General features: G+C 41.3%; 1 protein-coding gene across 1 annotated transcript; it reads left to right on the top strand.

Moving 5' to 3' along the window:
• Positions 1 to 7,816: 7,816 nt before the first annotated feature.
• Positions 7,817 to 12,789, top strand: LOC134627190 (uncharacterized). The gene is made up of 3 exons (XM_063473135.1): positions 7,817 to 8,868; positions 9,013 to 9,295; positions 9,423 to 12,789. Exons 1-3 carry the CDS (start codon positions 8,441 to 8,443, stop codon positions 10,092 to 10,094), a joined length of 1,383 nt encoding a protein of 460 aa, XP_063329205.1. The 5' UTR covers positions 7,817 to 8,440; the 3' UTR covers positions 10,095 to 12,789.
• Positions 12,790 to 13,270: the final 481 nt, after the last annotated feature.

Raw genomic sequence — 13,270 nt, 5'->3', positions numbered from 1 at the left:
AAAGCTCTGACTTCAATCCTTTTGAAAATTTGTGGACTATGCTTAAAAGCTGGATCCGTGACAGGAAACCAACCAATTTAAATTAACTCCACTATTTCAGCCGAGAAGAGTGGTCAAATATCGAGCCAAAATTATGCAGCATTGTTGAAGCTTGTTGATGGCAACCAAACGCATCTGGTCAAGCTGCAACTGGCAAATAGTTAACCAGATATTAGTGGGGGTGTAAGTATGTATGTGAACCTGTATGTGTACTTTCCACCCTGTGGAAATTCAGAAATTCAAAATAAATTCAAACTTGTGCACCAGTTCTAGTTTTTTTTCTCAAAGTAATTAAAGATGTACGCTGTACAATCATTCAACCCTGGAAAAAGAACATTTCAAAGAAATCATCAAAATTTAAAAATTACACCTGACCGCAACTCACTCACTCTCTCTCGATATCTCTCTATGAGCACACTGTCGCGCTGAGCTAAAGGATCCTGTCTATCCCGCAATATACGCTAAATTCTGTAAACTCTCCTTATCAATCTTGCACCTTCCTTGCTCGCGTACAAACGGACAGGACATGGCTGCGACAGACTTCCCAAATCCACCTTCGCTTTTATAGTCATGGTCTCTCATCTTGATTGCACGTAGTAATTTACTATTACTACTCTAAAATATGAATTACATCTGACATGATCTACTACATGTAATAGGATGATTAATAGTACATTTCCCTTTTTTTCGGAAATGACCTGTATGTATCTGTATGAAATCAATACAAGAATCAAATGCTGCATTATCTTTAGTTATATTGATAATATTTATTTATGGTAAAACAGTGGAGAAATATCGCTCTTGCTTTCATATAACTGCAGCGGACATACCTGAGTGGCCGCGATCTAATCCTGTTTACATAAAGTAAACCTGCTCCCGAGCAGGTTTACGCTTACGGATCTGTTGCTATGACAGCAAGTCCCAGATGAGCTTCGGAGAACCGAACGATCCAAGATCACGCGAAATCGTCAACATTCAAATCCGGCTAACTTACTTAGCGAGGTACGAAGAACGGGCCCCTGCTCCTGTTTTTGTTTGAGCGTGGCATTTCTCCCTCCTCCCACTCAGGGTTTTAAAGCCAGGTGGGTAAAAATAATTAAGCCTAATCAAGCTAAGCTGTTTCCAATTTGTGCTGATTAGAGTACGAGTTTCACTCCCTGTGCGCCCTTTTGCTTTCATCACCAGTGGCCTTATAAAAGAGATTCTGCAAGTCTCACTGGGTGATTTCTCTTCATGACTTTTTTTTTTCCCTTCAAGGAACTTGACACAGCAAACATGAAGGCGACTGTTCATGTAATGCGTAGGATCCCTCCACGCACCAAAAAGAGGATTCATGCTTACTCCACTCTCATCTACAGAGCTCATAAAGAGGTTAGAACGCACACTATAATTGTTTGTGCTCTTTAATCTTTAATGACTTTAACATTAAAACTACATCTCCATCTGGCCTGTACATGTTCCTATGTGATGAGGGACTGGTTTCACATGCACTTCTTTCTTGGTGTTCTTCTGCAGGTTAGTCCTGTTGGACTGAGAAGTCCTGAGTTTCTGACCAGGAGGCATGGTGTCCCCAGACTGGTCCTGCTCAGGCTTGTAGGCTCGGAGGCTTCTCGGCTGTCCAAGTCAAACAGGTTGAAAGTCATCACTCGGAGAGAGCTCAGTGCTGCTGTTGCACACATACAACGGAGGATTCATGCAAGAGCCGCTGCCTGAAGATATAGACTTTAAAACAAAATTTTATTTTTATTATTAAAGGGTTTATTTTTTTAATCTCTGCCTCTTTATTAAAGTAAAGCTGTTAGGTATTTAACCCTAACAGCTGGTGGATGGAAGACTAGGACAGACAGAAAGTGTGTACGCTCAGATTTATGGAGGGATGGTTGCGACTTCCTATTAATTGTAATGGTCCTGTTATTCCACAAGGTGGAGCCATGGGGCGTGAGGTCATGGGCAAAAACCATCTTCCAATAAGATAAGACTTGCTTATGATATTCTGACAGTTTGACAGGCAACTTCCAAATATCAAAATCACATTTCAGAAGAAAATCCAACCCTCCCACCTTTTTGAAAATATTTTTGGGGATATCAGAATCAGAATCAGAAACAGAATACTTTATTGAACCCTGGGGGAAATTATTTTTTTGTTACAGTGCTCCATTATAAACCAATATTAACAAAACAGACAACACGCTAACTAAGAATAGTACAATATATATATATATATATAAGTCACACATTAATAAATAGCTGGAAAGAAACATGTAGTTGTAGCAGTAAACAGTGTGTTAAGCAGATGCGTTGTATAGGGAGATGGACACAGGCAGGAATGATTTCCTGTGTCGTTCAGTGGTGCTTTTCGGTACTCTCAGTCTCTCACTGAACGTGCTCCTGTGACTGACCAGCATGTCATGGAGTGGGTGGGAGGTGTTATCCAACATTGTCTTTATTTTGGACAACATCCGCCTCTCCGACACCACCTTGAGAGAGTCCAGCTCCATCCCCACAACATTACTGGCCTTACGGATTAGTTTATTGAGTCTGTTGGCATCTGCGACCCTCAGCCTGCTCCCCCAGCATGCCACAGCATAGAGGATCGCACTGGCCACAACAGACTCGTAGAAAATCCTCAGCATTTTCTGGCAGATGTTGAAGGACCTCAGTCGCCTCAAAAAATAGAGACGACTCTGGCCCTTCCTGTAAAGTGCTTTGGTGTTTTTAGCCCAGTCCAGTTTATTGTCAATGTGGACTCCAAGGTATTTATAGTCCTCCACAATGTCAACACTGACCCCCTGTATTGAAACAGGGGTCAAGTGTTTCCTTGTCTTCCTGAAGTCCACGATCAGTTCCTTGGTCTTTGCCACATTGAGCTGCAGATGATTCTGCTCACACCACGTGACAAAGGAGTCGACCACAGCCCGGTACTCCGTCTCATCATCCCTGCTGATGCATCCAACCACCGCTGAGTCGTCAGAAAACTTCTGAAGATAGCAGGTCTCTGTGCAGTGGCTGAAGTCTGTGGTGTAGAGGGTGAAGAGGAAGGGGGAGAGGAAAGTCCCCTGTGGTGCCCCTGTGTTGCTGATCACCTTGGAACGATATGGAGTCAGGTTTTGAGAGGAAGGCTTTTATCCAGTTTATTTTAAATACTCCAGCCATTGAGTGAAGTGATTGATTGGAGTTCATCTTTTTAATACTTTGCGGGGTAATGTATAATGAATAAGCTGGATAAACCATCTTTGAGACACCCTCTGATTTTGATAATAGATTGCATCCAAAAATTGTAATATCTCTCATTAGCCAATGATTTAGTGTTTTGGACATACCATCAGTTTTATCTTTTAGCTTTTTTGACTTTTGATATCTTTTTTAAATAAACGCCTAAATATTTAACGTCACTTTTCACGGCAATCGTCCTCATGCTTTTTTCCAACAATTATAAAGTGAACATTTCTTTAGATTCAGGTCTGAAGCTTTAGAAAAAACTGAAATTCCATTCAAAGCTTTATCAAGCATTGATTAATCCTTCAAAAACATTACTGTGTCATCTGGGAACTGACGTCTTTTTAGTTCAGTATCAAATATATTAATTCCTTCAAGGTCTATGAATGCCTATCACCGTTTCACATGTATTCTCATTTTCTTTCTCTGTCAGGCCTGAGGTCCCATCTTCTGCGGTACCGTGCGCTCTCCAGACAGCTCTCCTTCAGCTCTTTGTTTTCCTTCATCAGCGACTCCATCTTTGTCCTTAGCTTGTCAATTTCCTCTTTGTTTTCTTTGTTTGCCTTTGTGTTTGCTTTGATGCTTCATTCAAAGTGTCTTGTTAAGTGAATCAAATCTTTCTTCACATCTTTTTGTGAAGGCTAGCAAGACTTCATATATATTCTCATTGCCCACCTGCTTCCCAGTAGTTTTGCTTTTCAGTTTTTTGGGATTGGGACTTGGTAACGGAGTGTGGTCGCCCGTGGGTCTTGCCATATTTTGTTGAAGTTCCATCTCTTCTATATCTTCATCCTCACATGCATCTTGGACTGCAGCGAGGTTGTAGTTGTTGTTGGAAAGGCTGTTAGCTTAGGGTAAATGGAGGAAAATGGAGGATTTTGTGTTGGAGGCAACTGTGAGTTCACGCACTGATAATCTATTTGTAGCCTAAGATGTTTAATCTGTCCAAAAAAGTTGAAAAGCAATTTCTCAGTCTTTGTTTTCTGTTTGTGAAATGTTGTGCTCATGTGCAAGACCCTGCAGAAACACTGAAAAGCACCACAATAAACCAACTCTGCCAACCACACACTTGTTTCAGGTCACCATGAATAGCTTACATTGTAAATCACAAAGAGCCAGTATATTATACTGTAGATTACACTCACTGTGACAGGATGGCTTGAAGGAAGTAATTACACTCTGCTTCATTTGGTTACAGCTCAGATTAAGGGACAACACATAGACAGATGGAAAAAATGTCTGAAAAATATTTACTGTTAGAAACATTTATTACAGAAGTTTCTGTTTGGCAAACCTCAAAGGTTTGCCAAACAAAGGGGGCTTAACAAAAGAGGGCTTAACAAAAGGGGGCTTAACAAAAGCTTGATTTTGTCAAACGACAGATAACTAACTATTTGGGAGGGTGCAATGGCTGCCCCTAAGCTTTCAGTAGAATATTAGCTCTGATTTCTAATTAAACTACAAACTGAGAGCATATATGATTTTATCTCGGGGGCTTGACAGTAATTTGATTTATTCAGACACTCTCAGTGTATTCAATTTCAAAGATCAGGGAGCACTTCTTTAGGGCTGGTCTGGAGACGTCAACAGACTTTAGGTGACAGGAAGTGCTGCAAGAACTGAAAAACACACTATTGATCTCTTTTTGGTGCACATGATGACAGGTGTGATTCATGTATTGTGAGTATTATGTGTTGAGGATTTCTCTTTGTGACTGAGATCCTTACCGGTGGCAAGATTTATATTGAGCATGTATCATGCATGTAGTGTCATCAGACACCAAACCACAGAGGGAGGAGGACTTTTGGAACAACTTGTCCTTTTTATATTCATAAGTTGTTTCAGCTGTTTAAGGTGTTCAGAGTTTTTGCACTTTACGATTTAAAAGAGAATTTAAAAGGACAATAACATCTTGAGAGTGATGTGGATTTTATTGAAAATATATATATTAAATAAATTGACACTGGTATCAAGCTGAGCTGTAATTTGACTATAACAAACTATTCATGCAACTTCAAAATGAGGCTCAAAAATCAGGAAAACATTTTCTTAAATGTTTGCTGCCTCAACGTCTCCCTCCCTGTGTCTCTGCTTGCCTACTCCTCTGCTTGTATCTCTGGTGAGCGGTAACAAGACACGAGGAGTGGAATCAGAGAGAGAGACGAGTCCCCACTTCAAGCATTAAGTCACATTTCAGCTCATCCGGCTGCAGGACCGATGAGCTCCTGCCACGGGGAACCGTCCGTCGTCCATCTGTCTGCTCACATGAGTCATTACTCCTCCTACAGTGTGGGTCATTATTTAATCAAACTTGTACACAATGAGAGCTCTCACAATATAAACTCATTATCAAGGTCACATTTGTTGTTTTATGGGCAGTCGTCTCTGACCTTCTAATTATTAAAGTTTGATGAATCTACAGTTTTTGACAAACTCTGTAAATAATTGTGTTAACTATCCATCATCTCAACCAGGGCCGTGCAGAGACGTTTATAGGGGCGGGTGCTCAAAGCTAAAAAGGGGCACATTGAACCAGGCTGAATAACAACAACACACATTCATCAAGAATCTAATATGGAATCGCATCATACTATATCACTGTTGTGAGGCAAAGCAAACGTAGCCTATGTTTTACCTGATGGGTACAATGTTGCTGTTGAGGGGTTGCTGCTGCTCCTGCTGCTGATAGTGCTGGAGGGCAGCGCTGTGTTGATCTGAGACTGTAGACATTAAAAAGTCCATAGGAGAGATGGTAGCTGATTAAACAAGTGTCATGAGATAATAACAAAATGCAAAGATTGGTGACAGCACTTGGAACCATAAGGCAACAAAAAACTGAGAAATAAACTAGACCCTGCCTGTGCCTCCTTCCATCCCCTCATTTCATCTATCACTCTCCACTTGCTGTCCATCTAAGAACAAGGCACAACTTGCTATTGCAATACACTATTATTTAATTATCCACACTTAACAACTCTTACACTTAATCTATAATAAAATGATGACAGAAAAATGTTATAGAAGCAAAACATTTCAGTTGTGCTTATTATTATTTTTATACTGGAATACCTCTCCAACAACTGGTACATGTGTTAATGTTACCTGTGCTCTTTGTAATCCAGCTGCTGAGGGATCCACTGCCTTTAGTAACCTCACACAGCTCCTACTGTTTCCTCCTCATGTCCTTACCAGCCATGTCTGGACAATGTTATATTATGAGTAATAATTCAAAAATCCATATACATAAAACACACACATGCACGCACACACAGTGACATTTTAGACCTTCAGAATACTGTACAGGGAGTGCAGAATTATTAGGCAAATGAGTATTTTGTTCACATCATCCTCTTCATGCATGTTGTCTTACTCCAAGCTGTATAGGCTCGAAAGCCTACTACCAATTAAGCATATTAGGTGATGTGCATCTCTGTAATGAGAAGGGGTGTGGTCTAATGACATCAACACCCTATATCAGGTGTGCATAATTATTAGGCAACTTCCTTTCCTTTGGCAAAATGGGTCAAAAGAAGGACTTGACAGGCTCAGAAAAGTCAAAAATAGTGAGCTATCTTGCAGAGGGATGCAGCAGTCTTAAAATTGCAAAGCTTCTGAAGCGTGATCATCGAACAATCAAGCGTTTCATTCAAAATAGTCAACAGGGTCGCAAGAAGCGTGTGGAAAAACCAAGGCGCAAAATAACTGCCCATGAACTGAGAAAAGTCAAGCTTGCAGCTGCCAAAATGCCACTTGCCACCAGTTTGGCCATATTTCAGAGCTGCAACATCACTGGAGTGCCCAAAAGCACAAGGTGTGCAATACTCAGAGACATGGCCAAGGTAAGAAAGGCTGAAAGACGACCACCACTGAACAAGACACACAAGCTGAAACGTCAAGACTGGGCCAAGAAATATCTCAAGACTGATTTTTCTAAGGTTTTATGGACTGATGAAATGAGAGTGAGTCTTGATGGGCCAGATGGATGGGCCCGTGGCTGGATTGGTAAAGGGCAGAGATCTCCAGTCCGACTCAGACGCCAGCAAGGTGGAGGTGGAGTACTGGTTTGGGCTGGTATCATCAAAGATGAGCTTGTGGGGCCTTTTCGGGTTGAGGATGGAGTCAAGCTCAACTCCCAGTCCTACTGCCAGTTTCTGGAAGACACCTTCTTCAAGCAGTGGTACAGGAAGAAGTCTGCATCCTTCAAGAAAAACATGATTTTCATGCAGGACAATGCTCCATCACACGCGTCCAAGTACTCCACAGCGTGGCTGGCAAGAAAGGGTATAAAAGAAGAAAAACTAATGACATGGCCTCCTTGTTCACCTGATCTGAACCCCATTGAGAACCTGTGGTCCATCATCAAATGTGAGATTTACAAGGAGGGAAAACAGTACACCTCTCTGAACAGTGTCTGGGAGGCTGTGGTTGCTGCTGCACGCAATGTTGATGGTGAACAGATCAAAACACTGACAGAATCCATGGATGGCAGGCTTTTGAGTGTCCTTGCAAAGAAAGGTGGCTATATTGGTCGCTGATTTGTTTTTGTTTTGTTTTTGAATGTCAGAAATGTATATTTGTGAATGTGGAGATGTTATATTGGTTTCACTGGTAAAAATAAATAATTGAAATGGGTATATATTTGTTCTTTGTTAAGTTGCCTAATAATTATGCACAGTAATAGTCACCTGCACACACAGATATCCCCCCTAAAATAGCTAAAACAAACTAAAACCTACTTCCAAAAACATTCAGCTTTGATATTAATGAGTTTTTTGGGTTCATTGAGAACATGGTTGTTGTTCAATACAGTTTTTCTCGATTGCTTAAACACTATAACCAGGCCTCTAAACTAAAATTTCAAAACCATAAACGCTATTGGTCAAAAAGCTCACCCATTTCCCTGAACTATAAACACTATTCCCTGCTTTGACACATGACTCAAATTTGGTGAACTGGTACTGCAAAACTCTACACACAAATCCCTACATTTTACAGTGCTTACACCATGTAGTCATGTAGAAAGCACTAGCATGCAATAATGTTAACTTAAGTCAGCATAGCTTGAGCCCAATTAGCACACAATTAACCAGGTGGAAACACTAGGAGTCAAAATTTAGCACACACCAATCAGAACCTGCGATGGATAGATAAAAGGGCCAAAGTCAGCTCATTCAGGTTTGAAACAATGGATCCAAAGAGATGCAAAGGAAGAGGACGTGGTGGAGAAAGAGGACGTGGTGAAGGAGGAGGACGTGGTGGAGAAAGAGGACGTGGTGAAGGAGGAGGACGTGGTGGAGAAAGAGGACGTGGTGAAAGAGGAGGACGTGGTGAAGGAGGAGGACGTGGTGGAGAAAGAGGACGTGGTGAAAGAGGAGGACGTGGTGGAAGAGGAGGAGGAGGTGGTGAAGGAGGTGGAGGTGGAGAACGACGGCGACAAGGAAGGGGAAGAGCAAGGGCACGAAGACAGTCAGTCTCGGATGAAATTCGAGCCACTTTAGTTGACCATGTCCTTGTCCATGGGATGACTATGAGGGAGGCTGGGCAACGAGTACAACCAAATTTGAGTCGCTTCACTGTTGCCTCCATCATCAGAACCTTCAGGGAGGAAAACAGGTAGGTGTACTTGCAGTAAGACTGCTTTGTACAGTAACGTTTAAGTTACTGAATTTATGTGTCTTGAGTTTCAGTATGTTTCCATTATTTTCCTGTAAAATGAATGTGTGACAGTTACAGTAATGAGTGCTTCTATTTTTGTAGGACACAGAGACGACCACCTGGTGGAGGCAGGTTAAGGCTTTTGTCGGAGGAGCAAGAGAGGGAACTTGTAAACATGGTAATTGCAAATAATGTAATCCGCCTGCAAGAGATTCAAAGGAGAGTGATTGAGGATGATCATCTTTTTCGAGGCATAAATGCCATCAGCCTCTCCACAATTGACCGCATCCTCCGAAAGAATCAATTCCGGATGAAACAGGCATACCGAGTCCCTTTCGAACGAAACTCTGACAGAGTGAAAAACCAACGTGTGGAATATGTTCAGGTATGAGTTTTGATACTGTATAAGGTATTGTGTACCATCACAGCATGGCAGTTTATGCTGCCATCTCAGCACTCTTGAATTTTGGTTCAGGGTACCGATTGACTCTACTGTGTTATGTGTTTTGCAGAGAATCTTTGAGATTGAAGGACGGCCTGTTCCCCATGAAATGATCTTTGTGGATGAGGCAGGTTTTAACCTGACCAAAAGAAGGAAAAGGGGGAGGAACATAATTGGCCATCGGGCTATTGTAAATGTCCCTGGTCAGCGTGGGGGGAATGTCACTATGTGCGCAGCCATCAGCCAACGAGGGGTACTCCACCGCCATGCCGTACTAGGACCCTATAACACTATGCTTCTCCTTGCTTTTCTTGATGGTTTAAGACAACATATGTTCCAGCTGGACTACAGGGAACCAGCACAGCCAGAGCAGCCTCACTACGTTGTTGTGTGGGATAACGTCAGCTTCCATCGCGCTGCTCTGGTTCGTGACTGGTTTACCAATAACCCAAGGTTTTCTAATATCTTTCTGCCTGCATACTCCCCCTTTCTAAACCCGATAGAGGAGTTATTTTCGGCATGGCGGTGGAAAGTGTATGACCGAGAACCTTATGTCCGTGTTCACCTCCTTCAGGCCATGGAAGAGGCCTGCCTAGACATATCAGTAGATGCATGCCAGGGGTGGATCAGGCATGCAAGAGGATTTTACCCCCGCTGCCTGGCTGGGGCCAATATAGCCTGTGATGTGGATGAGATTCTCTGGCCTGACCCAGACCAAAGACAAGATGCTGTGGTGGGATAATGTTTCTGGTGTGTGTTGTACTGTATAGTACATGAATGACAATGTGCCACTGTACATACATTGGTTGCGTCTTTTGTGTTTATCATGTGACAAGGGTTTTGAAGGGGAGAACCATAAGCAACCTAATTGTTTTGGAACTATTGTTTTGAATTAATTGTACCAGTGTGCAAAACTCTGTGGTTTTTTACCAGTGTGTGTGTTTTTGAGGGCTTGTGTTTGATGTCTGAGGGCAAAGTTCGGTTTTTCAGCAGGAGTGAATAGTTTTGGGTGTAGAGCTTCATTTTGACCTGGAAATAGGATGTTTGGGGAATTGAGTGAGATGTTATGGATTTGTGTTTACTGTTGTGCGGATATGAGGCGTAGTTTCAAGAAATGTGTTTTAGCAATCGAGAAAAACTGTAATTGCAAAATCATACTTGCTACTCTTACACAACAAAACATTTAGTCACGACTGAGTCTTTTTTTTTTTAACCATTAGTGCTTTTACTTCAGTAAAGTGTGTGGACATCTCCGTCACCACCTACAGCACAAACACTGTTTTTTACAAGTTGGACTGTTAGAAAATACTAGAGTCTTCCTGTGGTGTCAGGACAAACATGAAGAGCTGTGAACATTCAGAGTGAGGAGGTTCGGTTGGTGTGAAAACAACAAGCATTCTCAGTGAATTTGAGTGCAAAACTGTAAACTTGGTACGTAATGACGATTAGCCCTCAGTTTGAGTCATGAGACACAGCCATGACCTCACAGTGTATTTACAATCTTGAGTTAAAATCAACAAATAACAGACGCCACAAACTCAGAACGCTTTAACACGTGCGCTTTTCTTCACGCTGATGGAAACATGTAGGTCTCTGTTTCAGCCCTGGTGGACCAGGACGCTGCAGAAACGCCTGGATTTAAACTGGAATTCTGATACGCTCTGGCTGTCTTTAAAAAAATAAGAGTGACAGCAGTACAGCGATACTTTTTAATGACTGCTCCTTATTTCACTTAAAAGTTTTAGAAACATCTAGTTTTGCGTAATTACCCTAAAAGCTTTTTTCCTGTGGAGTATTCACTACACACTGTGTCAAAATCGCAGGTTATTTCTGATTAAAAATCAATTTAAAAAAAAGAAGCTGCCCAAAGTGAAAACACACCAACTACACTCTGCAATAAATATACTGTATGCTTAACAGCTACCTGATCTAAATAATTACAATGATTACAATTTAATATACTAACCTTTTCTGTTAAAATACCTTAGATTTGAGCTTTAATTGACATATCATGTGTTTCTAACTTCTTTTAATCTAAGCTCAACTCCTCATATCCAAAATACCAAAAATTCCAGTTTGGGCCTTTCTCCGATCAAACTCTCTGAGGTGTAAATACACAGCTGGCTTCATGAGAGAGAACTGAAAAAAAGAATTTGTGTTGGAAATGAGCTCTAAATGAAAGCAGAGCAGTTGAGCTTTCTTTCATGCTGAGAAACTAAATACATTCAAAAGTGACGTGGATGTGTGGTTTTTTTTTTGTAGATATATGTATAGAAAATCTAAGAAAGAGTCATTTTTATTGTTCATTCTCATACAAAAAACAACACCAGAGAAACACAGTTCAGTCAATTTCATCTGAAAGTGTTTAGAAACAGAAATCTGAACTGTTCCTGCAGATCCAATCGTTACTGTCATAGGGAAAGCCAACAACAAAAAAAGAAAATTAAAGAAAGGTGATGGTTAATAACTTTTGCATAAATGGGCTTTAGTCTGAAATTTAAGGATAGTATTTTTCTTTCTCTCTCGACAGCAGCGATTCGCTCTGACAGGATGCTGGAGCAAAAAAACACTGTTCCTGTTGTCTCGATAGTTTATCATAAATAATCCCGTGTAATTTGACATCAAGTGAAGATGTGGGAAAGGCTATACCACACCATCACAAGTCATAATAAATGTTTATTCGTTTATTTTCTCTCTCTTTTTTTTTTTTCTTTTTTCTCGTTGCTTGTTTGGTAAATAATAAGGGAGAAAAATGTTCCAACATGAGAAGTTCTGTTTTGTATTCATTGTAAACAGTTTGTGTTTTCCGTCTTCTTTTTTTTCTTTGTAAACTATATCCACAAATACTCAATAAAAATATTTTGAATTAAAAAAAGAGCGTTGGAGCATTTTAGCGCTTAAAGCTGCAGCTTCTGACCACTTGGGGGCGCATTAACAACTGCGAGCTGTGTCTGTCCTCTGCTACAGTTGCTTTTAAGAGCTTTTTGTCTCCATCAGGAAGCCAAAGCAGCAAGGTCGTGAATGCAGATAAACGCTGATGTAAGGGCACATCTTACATCAAACATCTTCCAAAGGACTCTGCAGTCTAGCTGATAACTGCTGCTCAATGATCAGACACACTCGTGTAACACTGTTCCTTTCTCATATGAGGAGTGACACCCTCCTGGCTGAAGCGCTAATTCACCCAGTAACTGAGAGAAGTTATCTAAGATCCCAGAGAGAAGGGAATTAAATTAATTTTAAGTTAATTAGATTTGTTTCGTGTCACTTCTTCACTTTATTTGTTATTTCTCTGTCAACTAAGGAGACAACGCAGCGAGCGGTGTTTGCTTGTGGCAACACGGTTCTCTCTCTGTATTATTAATTAAAATGATACATGATTTCCTCCTGATATTTGCACGTAAGGAAACTTGTTATTTAGGGATTCTAGGTGGAGCCCATCTCTACCTAAGCCGGGCGGAGAAACAGCGCATGTACTCTGTCATCCAGTGGTCGTCCACCACCATCAGCTGCGAGCGTCTTATCTTCTCCAGGTCAGCCGATCGAGCCCGCCGGCGGTCCAGCCTGGAGCTCCGCTTGTCAGACTCCCTGCGGGTCTGAACGCAGGCATCAGAAGTGTGACTCTGTGAGGAGAAACCAGAGAGAGGAGTCATTTCCGAAAGCTACACCGGCGTTTTATTATTCATGTTTGCCACATGTTCGGTAACACAGTTTCACTTCTCTTCTGTCCTGTGAATGAGGTCGAGCTGCTCTGCAGGACCCCTGCACTACCAAGGACGGGCCTGAAGAAAAAGGCTGGTAATGTGCTACGTGTTTTTTTCTAGTTAGCAAGTCTGTCTCTTGAAATATAATGGTGTTTAAAATCTTAATGTATAACTTAAAAACAGTCAAATTATTGATTGTAATTAAACACACACA

Source organism: Pelmatolapia mariae, linkage group LG1 (assembly GCF_036321145.2).
Source record: "Pelmatolapia mariae isolate MD_Pm_ZW linkage group LG1, Pm_UMD_F_2, whole genome shotgun sequence".
In the NCBI taxonomy this organism is placed as follows: Eukaryota; Metazoa; Chordata; class Actinopteri; order Cichliformes; family Cichlidae; genus Pelmatolapia; species Pelmatolapia mariae.
Note: the sequence above shows the minus strand (reverse complement) of the source record. Positions and strands in the feature narration are given on the sequence as shown.

Bases quoted from the DNA above. Each gene is read 5' to 3' on its own strand.
- LOC134627190 (XM_063473135.1), top strand. From the start codon at position 8,441: ATGGATCCAAAGAGATGCAAAGGAAGAGGACGTGGTGGAGAAAGAGGA. The intron at 8,869-9,012 runs GTAGGTGTACTT...CTATTTTTGTAG, and splicing joins ACCTTCAGGGAGGAAAACAG to GACACAGAGACGACCACCTG. The intron at 9,296-9,422 runs GTATGAGTTTTG...TGTGTTTTGCAG, and splicing joins AACGTGTGGAATATGTTCAG to AGAATCTTTGAGATTGAAGG.